Raw genomic sequence first — 17,340 nt, forward strand, 5'->3', positions numbered from 1 at the left:
AACTTGTAACGTGTTACTCAAGTTTTTCTGTAGTAGTTAGTAGTCCAGAGGTAGTATTTCCCCAGCAGGTGGTATGGCTTACAAATCCATACGGACCCATAGCCTGAAGCCTTATGTAGTACATGTCCAAATTTAATCCATTCAGAAATGAGTGATTAGGAGTGATTTTGGTAAACTGTGTACAAAAGAAAAACTGAGTTTTCTCATAGACTTCAATTAATTTGGCTGTTTTTCTCTTCCTGTTTTCGCTCGTTAGTTTTTCATCAGATCCCTGATTCATACATCCCCAGGTAGGGTGTCATTGGAAAGCCACACTCATGGGTTACAACCCTCCACAATCATTTTCGAGATCGGATCTAGATTGACGGAACTAGAGCCCCAAGAGTCGGGAGTGGTATTTTGCGCAATACTGTGTACTTTGCACAAGCCTCAAATACCGGCCTGTAACTCGAGAACCGCTGAACGGATTTTGTCGGATTGTCGCTATCGACAGGCAACAAATAAGCCTTCAATTCGATATATATATTCTATTACAAAATATGCACACCCGAGCCACTAGGGGTCGCCAAAGTGCCGGTGCGCAAATCGTCCTAAAAAGGGCCCACATGTGGTACGGCACAAGGTAAGAGGATTTATCCAGTTCTGTGACCAGTTGGTTCATGGATAAGGTCTCGGGAACTTCTTTGTGCGTATCACTAGCTTCCACGTGTGCTGCCTCCATCCTGGAAACTCTATCCAGCGTTGAGGCACTGCGCGTGGCTTGTTGATTTAAGCTCAGCGTTTTATGTTTACAGCTCATTGTGCGACCGAATGATAAATCTCAATATAAACTGTCGACTGTTACTTCGTTTCAAATAAAAAACACAGTGTTTGCAGGTAAATCTTGAAATTTAGACCGGGAGACCTCCCTCACCCGACCTGCACCTACATCGCCATCACCGGAAGTCTCCCATTGCCCAAATTTACCAGGAAAGTTGATTCAACAATAATTTTCCTACAGATCAAATGAAAACTGGCTTTGTTTCCCAGTACAGAATTTATCATTCCATAATATTTGTATTCTATGACTCTTTCAATATATGAACCATTTACAGGGATTTTGAGAAGAACATGAATTTAGTTTTTTTGCATTTAAAACCAGTTTGAGATTAATATATGACTAACTGTTCTGTTATGTTCTACTTTGTACTGTTCTGTTCTGCTCTGCTCTGCTCTGCTCTGCTCTGCTCTGTTCTGTTCTGTTCTGTTCTGTTCTGTTCTGTTCTGTTCTGCTCTGTACTTTCCTGTTATATACTCGTACTGGCATCGCGTCCCGCTCTTCGCCATATTGAGATATACCTCATCTCCTGTACCTACTGTACTACATGAACGAAAACAAAACACCCTTGCACTTGACCAGGCCCCGCCCCAGTGACCTCCCTATAAGTCACCAGGCGTGGTCATACTCGCCCTTCCTTTTTTTCGTTTTCCATCATGGCGGTTGCAATGCACCCTGTGTACAGGGCCGGACTGGGGAAATAATTCATACCGGGAGATATAGCGCGAAATATAGCCCCAGTCAGGCCACTTTTTAAGTGGGGGGTCTGGGGGTCCCCCACCAGGAATTTTTTTTGTTACAAAGACTTAATTTCGTGCATTCTGGTGAATTTTAGTGCATGTGAATCACAAACTAATGAGCCAACAATTGCTTAGTACAATGTACTGTTATGGACCTCAAATAAAACTGTTGTGGCACTAGCAATGCTACTCTCTCCACCTTAAAAAAGAAAAAAGCAAGAGCACAACATATTTTTCTATTTACTATTATAATACAGTTAACCACTCTCTCCTGTAAGGGCCTTTCTTTTTCTTTGTTTTATCCCTCTCTCCTCCACCCTTTCTCTTTCTTCCACTGTCCATCTTGACATCAACGTTAATTGACTTTCGCTCTACTGTATCTCTCCCGAGTCCCTCACTACCTGGCTCATTGCCTGGCTGTTATTCTGCATCTGAGTGCCGTCTGCCATTCCATTCGCCGCCTCCGCTGTCAATCAGTTGTATTGCCTGGTCCCGCCTCCACCAATCACAAGCGGCAGCACGGCTCCATTGTGTGTGTGTGATACGCGTGAGAGAGAGTCAGATAGTTCTCCAACTCTGTCGCAGACAGTGAAATCCTGGTTGTTCCCCACCCATCTAGGTTATCTAACTATCGCGCCGCGCCGCCGCCACAACTAGAAACAATGGCCTGGCCATTTTTTTTTTTTTTATATATATTTTTTTTTTACTCCCGGTGCTCCCGATGGCCAGTCCGGCCCTGCCTGTGTAACTAGCGTTATGAAGTGTAAAGAGAAATTGCGCAATGTTGAGTTTTCGCCCGAGATTTGCCAGCCCCTGGAATCTTGTCGGCATGTTCCAACGGCACGTCGGGTCTGTCCTGGTGTTTCCTCGTCTTTTGGCAGCAGATCGAGGGACGACTAACTAACTAGCTAACTCGCACCCAGGTAGGCTCTGTGCCATCAGGCATTAACGCTGGTGTTAGTAATGCTGCTTGTTGTTCTCTTAGACAACCGAGTTGTGTATCGGCGCAAGGGGCAGGATGTCTGGGTGAACGTCCCTCTGAGTTGGACGTTTTCCAGGCTATCCTGGAGCGCGCTGCTAATACTAATGCTATAATGCTGGGTCACTGTTCTAATGTTCCCCGCTGTGGGATGTCACCGCTTTTCCCTCCTCTTAACCGGTTCATTGATGAAGGTCAGTCGGTAGCTAATGTGGGGGGTTTTGCTGAGACTTATTTACCCTTTTTACGGGTAAATGGGTTGACAACAGGGCGCAGGGCAGGTGTGCCGTGGCTAGAGAGCCAGGTAGCATCGATCCTGTGCCCCGGCAGGGTTGAACGGTGTCCCACCCGGAAGCCGACGCTAGAGAGCAGGTCGGCCCGGCAGGTGGCAGTATGGACTGATAAGAGTTATACTGCCATTGGATGGAATTTAGCTGCGGCCAGTGTTGTGGCTCAGCTGATTGTTTTTCTGTCCACATTAGCGTCGGGTAGTGGGGCTACAGCCGACGCTGAAAATATCTTGCATATTTTTGGAGCAGCGGCGAGTGACTATCCTCGACGCGCTCGGGGGTCTCCGTCCTGGCGGATCGGTCACAGCGCTGTATGTGATGCGCCTGCTCGGTATGATGGCATCTGCTCACTCTGTGGTCCCTCTTGGCCTCCTCTTCATGAGGAGGATACAGAGGTGGTTTTCCAGTATGAAAATAGACCCGGTGAGGGACAAGTGGAAACGGTTGAAGGTTCCCTTGTCGATACGGGGGGATCTCGCCAACTGGAGGAGGCCTGGTACCCTCACCAGCGGGGTCCCCATGGGCAGCAGGCGGTCACACGTCACGGTCTTCACCGACGCCTCCCTCACGGGATGGGGGGGGACGTGTCGGACCAACACAGTGAGGGGCAGCTGGACGATCCATGCTGCCCGGTCTGCCATGCACATCAATGTGTTGGAATTGAAGGCGGTCCTCCTGGTCCTCAAGCGGCTCGGCCACTTGGTGGTGGGTGAGCACGTCTAAGTCAGGACGGACAGCATGACAGCAGCGGCGTATATCAACAGACAGGGTGGAGTACGCTCCATCCATCTGCACCGGGCGGCGTTCAAGCTCTGGCTGTGGGCGTCTCGCAATCTGCGCAGCCTGAGGGCGCTCCACAGTCCCACCAGTGCCCCTTGTGGTTCTCGGTCAGTCGGGGGGACGATCCTCCCTTCAATCTGATAGGTCAGTTGTTGGAGCGGGTACGTTGGGAGCGCAGGACCTTGATCCTGATTGCGCCGGACCGGGGCGCAGCTGTGTGGTTCCCGGTCCTGATCCAGCTCTTGGTAGCCCCGCCGTGGCCTGTTCCTTGGTCATTGCGGGCCCTCTCTCAAGCGCATGGGTCTCTGTGGCAGTTCCCTGTGCTGGGCCAGCCGCTGATGGTTTGGCTGGTGAGAGGGTGAGTCTGGAGAGGATGGACCCTTCTGTGGTTGACACCATCCGGAACGCGCATGCTCCCTCCACTATCGCGGTTTACGCGGGTAGGTGGCGTATTTTCCAAGAGTGGTGTAAGGTGGGGGGCTGGGACCCGGTGTCCTGCCCCATGGACGCTGTCCTTGTCTTCCTTCAGTCTATTTTTGATAAACTGTCGGCCTCGACGGTGAGGGTATATGCTGCGGCTATATCCTCTTGTCATGAGGGGTTTGAGGGCGTTACGTTGTTCAGCCACCCTCTTGTGAAGCGTTTCCTGCTTGGCGCTCGGCGCCTTAAGCCAGTGAAACGTTCTCTGTCTCCGAGTTGGGACCTCCAACTGGTCCTCGGCCGGTTGTCCGAGGCCCCGTTTGAGCCTCTTGAGCGGGCGTCTTGGAACAGCTGTCTTTCAAGACTGCTTTCCTGCTGGCCATCACCTCCGCTAAGCGCGTGGGTGAGCTCTGTGCTCTCTCGGTGCGGCCTGAGTGCTTGTCTATTCGTGTCAATAGCGGTGCGACTCTGCGGCCTAATCCAGTCTTCGTGCCAAAGAATATCCGGAGCTCTTCTCACGCTGGTAAGGCGTTGTCAAAACAGCGCCTGTCACATTGGTTATGCGAGGGCATTGCCGTTTGCTACACGTTGGCGGGGTTGGCCCCCCCTGGAGGGGTCAGGGCGCACTCCACTCGTGGGGTGGCGGCCTCTGCCGCCTTGTTAGGGGGGGCCTCGGTGGAGGACATCTGTGCTGCGGCCTCCTGGTCCTCCCCGGGTCCCTTTGTTAGGTTTTACCTCATGGACATGACTGGGGGTTCTGTCTCCCAGGCGGTTCTGAGGTCTGGGACCTCCCCTGCATCCCGCCCTTCGGTGGGTTAGCAGGGTTGTGTGGGTGTGTGCCACGAGGTGTTGTGTCACACGTGGTCCCGCCTGTGCTGTGCGTTTAGGGGTTTCTAGTACCCCCTTTTTCGCACTTGGGTGGAGTTGACTGCCGCCCCCTCTTCACTAGGAAGGGGGGGTGACGGGACTCCCCTCCCCCCTGGTGGTAGGGCTTGCAGGTCCTCAGGGGGTGCATTTGTCGGGCCTCGCGTCCGCTCTGCCCCATATCTCAATATGGTGAAGAGCGGGACGCGATGCCAGTACGAGTATATAACGATAGGTTATGTATATAACCTAGTTATATGAGTACTGGCTAAGCGTCCCGCTCTTAGCTCGCCCTGAGGTCCCTTGGGGGGGGGGGTTTCTGATGGAAAACTCTTCCCGGGGAAGGGCGAGTATGACCACGCCTGGTGACTTATAGGGAGGTCACGGGGGCGGGGCCTGTTCAAGTGCAAGGGTGTTTTGTTTTCGTTCATGTAGTACAGTAGGTACAGGAGATGAGGTATATCTCAATATGGCGAAGAGCGGGACGCTTAGCCAGTACTCATATAACTAGGTTATATACATAACCTATCGTTCTGCTCTTCTCTGTTCTATTGTGATCTATTCTGTTCTGTTCTGTTGAATGATTATTTTTTCTGTTTTCAGGCAGAAGTATAAAAGCACATCACAACGGTGAGTTACACCCCCCCCCCCCATATATATACACACACACACACACACACACACACACACACACACACACACACACACACACACACACACACACACACACACACACACACACACACACACACACACACACACACACACACAGAGATGCGGGCTCAGATGGGTCCTGTTTTGAGGTTCATCTGTTTTAGAGAGAGAGAAATTGTGTGTGTATGTGTGTGTATATATGTGTGTGTTCCAGATGGTCTCTCTGCTGGAATGATGATAGTGTTATTATTACACCTGCCCACACACACACACACACACACATGCACACACACATACACACACACACACACACGCACACGCACACACACACACACACACGCACACACACACACACACACACACACACACACACACACACACACACACACACACACACACACACACACACACACACACACACACACACACACACAAACACACACACACTTCCTCACCCTCCTACGCTCTCTCCCTCTGTCTATCTATGCTGTCTGTTCTCTCCATCTACCTGAGAGAGGAGAGAAGGAGGGAGGAGACATAATATTTAACAGACTCATATATCTAACAGACAGGGAGCAGAGTGTATAGGTCAGTTCCTTTGTTTCTGTGGTACGTCTTAAGACCAGGACATCTTAGGACCAGGGCATCTTAAAAACCATGTGGCCAGAGGGTGGTACCTATAAACACATTTACTATCCAATAGCATTGTGAGGCTGAACAACAGGACCCATTGCAGTGGCGGCCGCCACTGGGGGGCGCTAGGGCGCCGCCCCCCCTCAGGCCCTGCCCTGGTTATATGAGAGAAGAACAAGAACAATTCTTTTTTAGTTTTTTGTTTTATAGCCCTATAAATAATATAAACATGTTTAAAATGAATAATATTTACTCATTTTAAGTATGTTTGTGTTTCCAATGCACAATATAACGTTACTATATAAAATAAAAAATACTCGTTTTCCTGAACAGGAAGTGACTCACTTTTTTTTTTTTTTTTTTTTGTATTTCTCGGCCCGGGCTAGACGCGATAGCGCTCTGAGTGCGCGTCACTGTGTGATCGCTGTATCCGTCTCAGCCAATCAGTGCGTAACGCGCTGTGCGTTGAAATATGACTATGTTGGAATCCGGGCGCGATTTGAAGCGGTCTAGGCAGCAGCGCCAAGAATTTCTGTAGCCGCATTTCGCGGAGACGCTCTCTGATTGGCCGAAGTCAGTTTTTTTTTCCGTAGCAGCATTTCGCGGAGACGATCTCTGATTGGCCGAATCCAATTTCTATGTTCCAATTCTAGCTTGGTGGTAGAGATCATAGTTGTTGTGACTGAGATGCGAGCTATTTGTCTTAGAGCGTGACTGCAAGTTCTTTCGACGGTTAAGCTTAGGCACTCTTTCAAAGTTGGTTAAGGTTAGAGTTTGTCTTAAGCATGGCGATAGAACGCCAGGTAGTTTGCAGTCTGTTCGACGCGGAAATGGACAAAGAAATCAAACTACTTGTTGTGTGGTGCTAACTGCTAACAGCTAACAAGCTATATGGCAGTCTGGACAGTGGACTGGATATACATCATCAACAGCGGATTATACACTTTATCAAGCCCTCCGGCTTGATATACATCAACAGTCTGGGGAGTCGGGACAACAGTGAGTGGACCACGTAAACAGTGAGTTAATTCGGTCTCTTTCTCGCTCTCTCTCTCTCTCCCCCTCTCTCTCGCTCTCTCTCTCTCTCTCTCTCCCCCTCTCTCTCTCTCTCGCTCTCTCTCTCTCTCGCTCTCTCTCTCTCTCTCTCTCTCTCTCTCGCTCTCTCTCTCTCGCTCTCTCTCTCTCTCTCTCTCTCTCTCTCTCTCTCTCTCTCTCTCTCTAATTTCGCCGCGGGTAGAGCATAACCACTCAGACAATGAATGGTAACTTGTTTAAAATGTCAATATATACATATGTGTTTCTTATTGAATCGATCTGAGAGAGAGAGAGAGAGAGAGAGAGAGAGAGAGAGAGAGAGGGAGAGAGAGAGAGAGGGAGAGAGAGGGAGAGAGAGAGAGAGAGCGAGAGAGAGAGAGAGAGAGAGAGTTTGTGTTGGGCTATTGGAAACGTGGTTGCATTTGACTGACTGTGATCATATATTGATCGATGGCAATGGTGATAATATTCGCCAATGCGTGCCTTGTACATGTTTGCAAAATGTTTGGTATAGCGCCCCTAGTGGCGAAGCATCCAGCAGCCGCTACTGACCCATTGACTATATAAATGTGATTAAAAAAGTGCTTATCGACCAGTGCTTATCACTGGTCGACAGGGTGCTAACAACATCAGAAGAACTTTAAATCTGCAAACAGTGGCTGGATCTCGAAAAGAACCATCAATGCTTCTCGGCTTAGATGCCGAGAAGGCATTTGATAGAGTTGATTGGCTGTACCTTGAACTAACATTGAAAGGTATGGGATTCAATAACACATTTATAGATTGGATAAAATGTTTATATAAAAATCCTAAGCTTAGAGTAAGGGTGAATGGTCACTGCTCTCACTTCTTTGAGATACAGAGAGGGACACGCCAAGGAGACGTTTTGTCTCCGTTACTATTCACGATTGGCATAGAGCCACTAGCGGAGATGATTAGATCAAACCCTCAGATACAGGGAATAGATGACCAAAAAGGCATTACACACAAGATCTCGCTATTTGCTGATGACATTTTACTTTATATCAAAAACCCTTTAGAATCAATTCCAAACATAATGATGGATTTAAGAAATTACGGCGAACTGTCGGGTTATAAGATAAATGAGACCAAATCAGAAGCCATGATGATAGTGGGAACATGGCAAACACATCTGAATAGTATAGTACCCTTCCATTGGGCTAGAGACGGATTCAGGTATTTAGGAATCATTTTGACTCCCAGCAGCAATCAGTTATATCAAGCAAACTACGAAAAGTTGATTGTACAAATCAAATCAGACATGGCCAGATGGGACATTTTACCTCTCTCCCTAGTGGGAAGAATAGAATCAATTCGAATGAATGTGCTACCTAGACTTATTTTTCTCTTCCAGTCTCTACCTATACCAATACCTGCCACTACCTTTAAAAGGTTAGATAAACTCCTATCCAAATGTATCTGGCAGAGGAAAAAACCTAGAGTAAGGCTTAAAACACTATGTTTGCCAAAGAACAAGGGTGGTCTTGGTCTACCAAACCTAAGAAACTACTACTGGGCAGCTCAATTACGCATACGTGTGCATTGGATACAAAAGGACCTAGATTCAGGATGGGTACAGATTGAGCAAAACTCAATTCCAAAGACCCCTCTCAGATCCATAATATTCCTGGGGAAAGCATACTGGAAAAAAATTAAGATTGGTAACAAATGGATTACAAATACATTAAAGGTATCGGAAAGTGTAAGGAAAAAGGGGGGAGGTCCACGATCAATATCTAGGGCCATGCCAATAGCAGACAATACAGAATTCCGGCCAGCTATGGAGGATGGGGGTTTTAAAAAATGGGCGGATTTGGGCCTGGTTACTATCAATCAATTAATGGAAGGAGACTGTTTTAAATCGTTTGCACAGCTACAGCAATCTTTTGATCTACCTTCGAAAGACATGTTTAGATACTTTCAAATAAGACACTATGTAATGACTCACAGTGAGTGGGAAGCAATTAAGAGACCACCAACAAATGTGGAGCGGTACTTTATTAACACAATAGAAAAAAACTTGATGGAAAGAAAGCAGATATCCAATATTTACAACATGTTACAACTAGACGATCCAGGAGACACCACCTATATTAAAGAAAAATGGGAGTTGGAAGCTAATGTGATCATAGAAAATGAAGAATGGGAGGACAGCCATTCAAGCAATCATAAAATCACAAATAGCCCAATGTGGAAGGAGTTTGACTGGAAGGTCAAGGTCAGGTACTTTAGGACTCCTCAAGTTCTCTCCGGATTTGCTGGTGGGTCCTCACCACTATGTTGGAGAGGATGTGGAATGATCGGAGATCATACACATATTTTCTGGGACTGTCCAAGGGTGCAGACATTTTGGGTGAATATCAAAAATGAGATTAAAACCATTCTAGATCTTTACTTACCTCTGAATCCATCGTACTATATCTTGGGATGTATACCGAAAGGCACATACTATGGAGATACGTTATACATCTTGAGAGTGATACTGTTAATAGCAAGGAAAATGATAACTATGGCATGGCTACAAAATCAACCACCGACAATCAAACAATGGACCAAGAGACTGAGACAGATGTATACAATGGAAGAAATGACTGCACAATTGCAACTGAAAAAAGATATGTTTATGCAGAGATGGTCACTTGTAACCTTGTGAGTCTGACCCTCCTGACACCCTCTCTCTCTTTCTTTTTCTTTTTTTGTTGTTCTTTTTTTTCTGTTAAATAATTTTTTCCCCTTTTGCTAAATTAATTTTTCTATTTATTTTTTCGTTTCTTATCCTACAAAAAATCAAAAAAAAATTGTAAAAATCCCTCCCCACTGGGTTGTTTAAGAGGCGTACTCGGATACAGTTTATTTTGATTATGCTGAATAATTTGAAAACAAATTGAATAAGAGGCTGAGTAACAAATGTCATTGACTATGTGAATCAAGTATATTATACTGTATGATTAATGCAATGTGATGTTCATTATGACACAAAATAAAAGAAAGTAAAAAAAAAAAAAAAAAGTGCTTAACACCAGGGCATCTTAAGACCAGGGCATCTTAAGACTAGGTCATCTTAAGACCAGGGCATCTTAGGACCAGGGCATCTTAAGACCAGGGCATCTTAACTCATTCCCCGCCAACAACGAGTTTACTCGTTATTGGGAGCCGACGCTTGAATGGCAACAACGAGTATACTCGTTATTTGATCGTTTTTCCTTTTTCCTTATTTTTATTCATTATTCATCCAGGGACCTTGGTGTTACCATAGGGCATAGGTGTCAAACTCACGGCCCGCGGGCCAAATCCGGCCCGCCACGTCATTTGATGTGGCCCCCCAAGAGCTCAGGTAAAAAAAAAAAAAATAATTTTTTTTTTTTTTTTTTTTTTTACATTCATATTGGGTTAAATAATAGCAGTGTTAAAATAATTGTGGGTTAATGCGTTAATAAAGCTTTCACTTTGACAGCCTTAGTTATTACACATTCTTACACATACATGTATGTTGAACATCTGAGGTAACAAAGGAAAAAAGCCAAAAGCACTTACTCCTCAGACATTCTTTGACAATTTTACAGCCCAAAATACAAAAAAGATCCAGGCGGAATAGGTAACAAAGGGTTGAAGAAATATTGTCTGAACTGTCAGATGCAAACTGGCTGTGTGACATAACCGAGCATCTCGCTCAATTGAATAAGAAGCTGTAGGGACGCAAACAAGTCCCACCCAAAACTTGACCAATATAGTTGTGAACTGAGACAACCCTTATTTTGTTATTTTTGAGTACAGTTACAGTTGTGTGTTCATGCAGACACATAATAGCAATTTCATTACGAATTGAAAATGGGGGACCCTGATGTAAACAAGTCGAAAGTCTTTCTCTGGTCTGCATCCCCTTAACAATTGTGTGTATTGAGCTGTACTGTACTGTACCCATTCTGCAATCTGTTAATTAAAGTTAATTAAACTATCTTCCATTAGTTGGATGTATGGCCTCTGCAAGGTTGTGTGCAGCCATTTGTTTTTGTAACATCTGCTACATCTGTCCCACGTGTTCTTTGCAGCTCACAGTTGTTAGTTCTGCCCCTCTTGACTGTGACAAAAAGGTTTTGAACAAACTTAATGTCATAGCTTGTATTTGATGATATTCTTCTTTGTTATTTACTTGAATGGTTTGATCATTGATTGGTGGAGTAATATGGGGTTCTGATAAACTAAAATTATTTGTTAAAATAACATAAGCTAACATATATTTTTACATTTATGCAAATGAATATGCAATATGTATAACTTGAATAAGTAATAAATACAGAAACACCATGTTTAACAATATGTAAATGTCTAGCTACATTTATTTTACATTACATTAACATTTATACGGTCTTTGGCCCTTTGAGGGCAACCATAATGCTGATGTGGCCCTCTGTGAAAATGAGTTTGACACCCCTGCCATAGGGAATGAGTCTGAGATTGCCAAAGTGCAATACCGGCCGCATCCACCTAGATGGCGGTATCGAGCACCCTTTGAAACCTTGTATCTTGGCCTGTGCAATAGTCAAATGTCACCGGGCTCACTTTTCTTTGTCGGGCGAATGGAGCAGTTATAACGATCGGATTGAGAAATGTCAAATGCTCTCGATGCATGATGTGTCGTGGATTATGTTGGCGACACGATCGACACCAATATTGGGACTCACGATCAGATAATTGGAATATTCTTTTTGGGGTACATCCTAGTGAAGGTAAGGGCTATATGATATCAATCCTGCGTTGATCCAACCATGTCTTCACCCCGATCGCAACATGTCTGTGTAACTTTACTCAACAACGTATGCCGTTGGTGACGATCAAAGCATAAAAAAAACCTACCCCCCCCCCCCCCCCCTTTCATGCATTCATGATGAAACATAATACCTATGATATAGATTTGATTTGGGAATAATAGCGTGTACAGGCAAGAAACGGCAACGTTTATAGTAGAATTGACGTATAAGGCTATTACTCAGCCCTTCGGGAATGACCCCAGACCTAAAACCTAACTAATCTAAAACCATACTTATATTCACCACGGTATAACACAGGAATGTATGGATGAACAAATGTATTCTTTTTCACATATTGAATGATAGACAGGTGATGTCAAATGGGCCATAGTATTGTATCCATAGCTATAATATAGAATATAGTTATAGCTCTACAAACAAGGTGATGCACTCCTATCTTTTAAAGCGTGGCAGTGCTTGAACGGGGCCCGGCTAATCCCCGGCGGTCAATTTAAGACCGAGCATTTTAGGACCATGAAGAGTGGTTCTTTGGACAGGTTCAGATGATGGGTTAGGGTGACTGAGTTGCCTTGGGGATCACCTGAGTTGATGCCTTGCCTCGTGTGTGTGGGTTGGATCCAAAAAAGCCCCTCTGATGTTTGTCGGAAACTCTCCATCGTTATGACTTAGTTTGACTTAGTCTCAGACAAGGGGCACCTGGTTTGATTCTAGTTCTTGGTCCGTTGGCAAACAGGCCCTTTTCACAGCTGCCAGTGAGAGCTGCACTGGCTTCCCATCGCTGTACGAATCCGCTTCAAGGTCCTTGACCTGGCATACCATGCAGCGAGGGGAACGGCTCCCTCCTATCTCCGGTCAATGGTCTCTAACTACACACCCTCAAGACCCCTACTCTCTGCATCTTCTGGCCCCCTCAGACCCACCCTATCCGAGCTCCTGGGGGGTCAACCAAACGAAGCAGGCTATTCTCAGTCCTCGCTCCACAACTTCCCACCACAGTCAGGACAGCTGAAACCCGGCCAATTTTCCACGTCGACTAAAAACACACATTTTCAAACAATATCTGAAATAAAAGATTTCATAAAATAAATAACTAACCCTCTTACTTACTGTCTTTTTACTATTATGTACCCTACTACTATGCTACCATTATTATATTACTACCTATCTTGCTAATATCTATACTACTATGCTACCATTCTTATACTTCTACCTATCTTGCTAATTATGTCTATACTACTATGCACTCAGAGTGTAACACTCAAGCTTGATACTATTTGACGAACAATGACACTGACCCTTAGCTGCCAGAGATGAACCCCTCATGGTGACTTGTTGTTCACAATCTGTAAGTTGCTTTGGATAAAAGCGTCTGCTAAATGACTAAATTGACAATATTTGTAATACTCCCAGCTATTTTTTGAGGGCACTCCATCCACCCCCCCTCTTCGGGGGGCAACTTTGTTATGTATTATACATTTTAACTATTTACAGTGCAAAATAAAATTAAAAGTGTAGTAAAATAAGAAAAATAGTGACATTTCATTGCCCTCTCGGAGGGGGGGAACTCAGACTAGACATTGACAAACAAATGACAACTAAGGACAATGAAGGACAACAACGAATACACATGGCAATGGAAAGGGGGGGGGCAGAGAGGGGAGTAAGTAAAGGAGGGGGTGAGAGAAGGGTGGGTTGTGGAGTGGATGGCTCACAGGTCAATATCCTGTGATTAGGAGCCTAGATTATCCACAAGCAATTCCCAGATGCTATTAAATTGTGAGACTTCTGTGTGATCCACGGTTGAGATTGTTTCCTGTGATATGCAATTTGAGAGAAGGCCCAACCATTGCCCAGTATTCACGTTTTTTCTTGTCTTCCAGTTTAAGAGGATAGTTTTCTTGGTGACAGATAGGGAAATGAGCAGGGGTTTGGTGTTCTGGACTATTATATGGATAGCAGTAGTATCCCAGAGTAGGCAGAGGGAGGGGGAGAGAGGAATGCTGCAGCTCATGACCCAGGATAGTGTATTGATGATGGAATTCCAGAAGTCTTGGACAGGTGGGCAGAGCCAGGTGGCATGGAAATAGTTGTCTGGGGTGTTGAGGGTGCAATGGGAGCATACATCTGTGCTTGCAAATCCCATTTGAAACATCCTGTGCTGTGTGATATGTACTCTGTGTAACACCTTATATTGGATTAATTCAAGGTTAGTGTTGTTAGTCATTGTTTTTATTTTTTATTTATTGATCTTTTTCCCCCTCCATTTTCCTCTGATTTTCTCCCATCCCAATGTTAGTCGTATGCCAATTCCCAGTCCCTTCCTGGTCGCTGCGCACTTACCCCCCACAGTCAGATCATCTGGGAGAGTGGAGGCTACCACATGCTTCCTCCGACACACGTCCAGCCAATCACCGCTTCTTTTCACCTGGCAGCGCGGATTCTCATTGAGAGGGCGTAGCGTGTGGGAGGATCAGACTATCCCCCTCAGGTCCTATCCGCGCTTAGCAGGCGCCCCGACCGAACTGTAGGAGTCGCTGTTTACAACGACCCGGACCCACCCCGCCAGCTTCTCCCACCCTCTAATACAGCCAATTGTATTAGTGTGAACGGCCAGCCAAGCTGGTGACAACCCCGGAGCTGGGGTTGGTGACGAACGCAATCTCCGCTCGGCCACCTAACCGCCCTGTTGTTAGTCATTGTGAATGTGTTGGTGCAAATTTGTTCCCAGGATACGGCATTGGTAGAGAAAGCCAAGTCCTGTTCCAATTTTGTGAAGGGGAGATGGAATGTAGTGTCTGCGCTTGCCAGTATTTTGTATATTTTTGAAAATATTTTCTTCTGTGAAGTTATTTTATTCATTGCTAATATAATTGGAGTGTAATGTTAATTTTTTATTTCAAAATGGATTTCAGCTATAGAAATTGGAAGTGTTGGTCTGTCCCAATGCCGTATCCTTCAGTCAAATCTTGAGAAGTGATTAGGCTGTGAAGATGTGGTGAAGAGTAATGCCTTTATGTTTCCAAGCTGGGAAGTATATGGGTGATTTGCTGAGTTCAAAGTCAGGGTTGTGCCAGATTGCGGTGTATTTACAGGGGGTAAGTGTGTTACCAGTGATTTTGTTGGTTTTCCACCAGGCTGTCAGAGTTGTGGAAATGACTGTATTCCTAAAACAACTGTGATGTTTTATGCTTGTGCTAAGGAATGGCAGATCTTGTGGTGAGATTTCTGTTATGGGAACAGAGGAACGGGAAGTGTGTAATAAAATAATTAAAATAAATGTGTCTGGAAGCAGGTGACTATGTGTGTGTGTCTTAACAATGTAGAATGGGGTCTTACCGTGTTGTATTATGTAGTGGGTCAAGGTTGCCTAAACAACTCCAGGGAATAGTCGGGAGCCCCGGGGGGCTTAACACGAGGGACAGGCTAGGGGGGTGGGGGGGGGGGGGGTGGGGGGGTACGGGCAAGCGAGCAAAAAAAACAACGAGCGTGGGCGGTTCGGGAACGGCGTCCCCACACTAGATGAAAAAAAGAGAGAGAGACGAGGGTTAGTTAACCAGCCAATAATTACAAAACCTACAGGGGAGAAAACGTGGGTTAGGTTACCAGCCGGTAGATACAATATGTGCATCAAACAAAAGTGGACCTGCGCACGCCCTTCCCGATCGGAGGTTGGAAAGGTACAGGGCTTGAGCTGTTCCCGATGGACAGTCCTCTCCGGGCCCCCAACCACCAGATAGGGCGTAGGTTCCCCTCTGGACTTTAGATCGTTGACCCGCTTGCGTCTATGAGACGTCTGCTTCGCTGTGGCTCCCGCGGCCTCCGCAGTAGCCTTCAGTCGCTCTTTTTCCGTGTGCACAACCTCTGGTTCTGACCGCATCGGGATGCGCGACAGGGCACCAGCGCATTGGTCAGGCCGGCCGCATTGGTAGCGAATCCTACGGCACACCATCACACCTCCCTCCCCAGCCCATCGTCCGGCGGTCGCCAGGTCGGACGACCCACCGGCTGCTGTGTGGGTGGCGCCCTGTACTTGCGGGAGAGGAACCTCACAGCCCGGTGCTTCCGTCAGGCGTGGTTCTCCCATCGCATATAGGCACTCGCGGCTGATATGGCCAGGCCGTAACAGATCAGTCTCCCGTCCTTGCTCCGGCGGGGTAGTCTATGCGGGGTAGAGGGCACGTCTCCCCTCAGTCGGCTTCCGGCGAAGCTCCTTTGGGGCACGTCCCGCTCCTGCTGCAGGGACCGGAGGAACTGTTCTTGGCGCGCGACCAACTGTTCTTGGCCCGCAAACAGCTGTCGGATGGATTCCTGTAGCGTGGCTACGCTAAGAGGGGGTTCGCATCCCTCCGTGGCGGCGGCGTGTATCGTGCCCCGGGCGGAACCCTTAGCGGGGGGCAGGACCAGCTCCTCTTCGGACCAGTCAATCGCCGCCAGCATTAATTCGCGGAACGTCCGCGTCCCGTCCTCCCTCATATATTTTCTCATCTCCCGTCGCAGCGTTTCGTCCCTTAGGCCTACCACAAACTGTTCCTGCAGCAGGTTGGCGGTGTCTGAGACCCGTGTGGGTGCCCGGCGCTGTAGGCGACGAATCTTCTCCTGTAAGTCGTAGGCAAACTGTCGTACGGTCTCACCGGCTGTCTGCCTGCGATCGTAGAACTCCCCCATGCGGACGCTGACAGGGGCTTTGTCCCCGTAAGTCTCTTCTAGTACCTTGAACAGGGCTTCTGGGTCCGGGGAGGGCCCTTCCATCATGAAGCGCACGGTTTGTTTAGCCTCGCCTTTCAGGTGGAGTTGTAATACCTCCACCTGGTCTTCGGTCGGCACCCTGCTCGCTCGGAAGTGCGACTTCATTGCCTGGATCCAGTCCTCTACTGACAGCTCTCCCCTCTCTTTTTCCCCCCCGAACTCGCTACCTTTTCGCTCCCGTTGGATATACACCATTGAGGGGGTCGCTTGAGGGGCGTTGGTGCTCCTCTCGAGGACGGCCTGGACCATGGAGAGGGCTTCCCTCTGGTCAATCCGGGCCTGCTCCATGAGCGCCGTCAGTTGGTCCAGTTGGCCTACCTGGTCGTGGTACCTGGCCTTCAGATATTGCACCTTGTCGGCCAATTCTCTCGTCGCCTCGGTTTGTTGCTCCAGTAGCGCCGCCTGGGCCTGGCACTCCTCCTGAAGCTCCCCATACTTCGCCGCCATTTCCTGCGCGGCGCAGGTCTGTTCTTCGGACATCGTGGGTCTCTCTCTCTCGGTCAATCAAGGAAGTAAGTTAGGATGTTTATCCTGTTCGTGACGCCAAATGTAGCAGGGTGGATTATCCCTGCTTTATGGGAGTGGTTGTACA

The 17,340-nt window shown here is 47.1% G+C and overlaps 1 protein-coding gene across 1 annotated transcript in view; it reads left to right on the forward strand.

Annotated features, from left to right (window-relative positions):
* The window catches only part of pde1a (phosphodiesterase 1A, calmodulin-dependent), a gene marked incomplete at both ends in the record, with an annotated part of 257,482 nt that overhangs the window by 48,517 nt on the left and 191,625 nt on the right, over positions 1-17,340 (forward strand). The window contains one exon of the mRNA XM_084314037.1: positions 5,494-5,520. Coding sequence (XP_084170163.1) covers positions 5,494-5,520 — 27 coding nt within the window. The remainder of the gene's footprint in view (positions 1-5,493; positions 5,521-17,340) is intronic.

This window comes from Notolepis coatsorum, assembly GCF_963971535.1.
Source record: "Notolepis coatsorum genome assembly, chromosome: 5".
NCBI lineage: Eukaryota > Metazoa > Chordata > Actinopteri > Aulopiformes > Paralepididae > Notolepis > Notolepis coatsorum.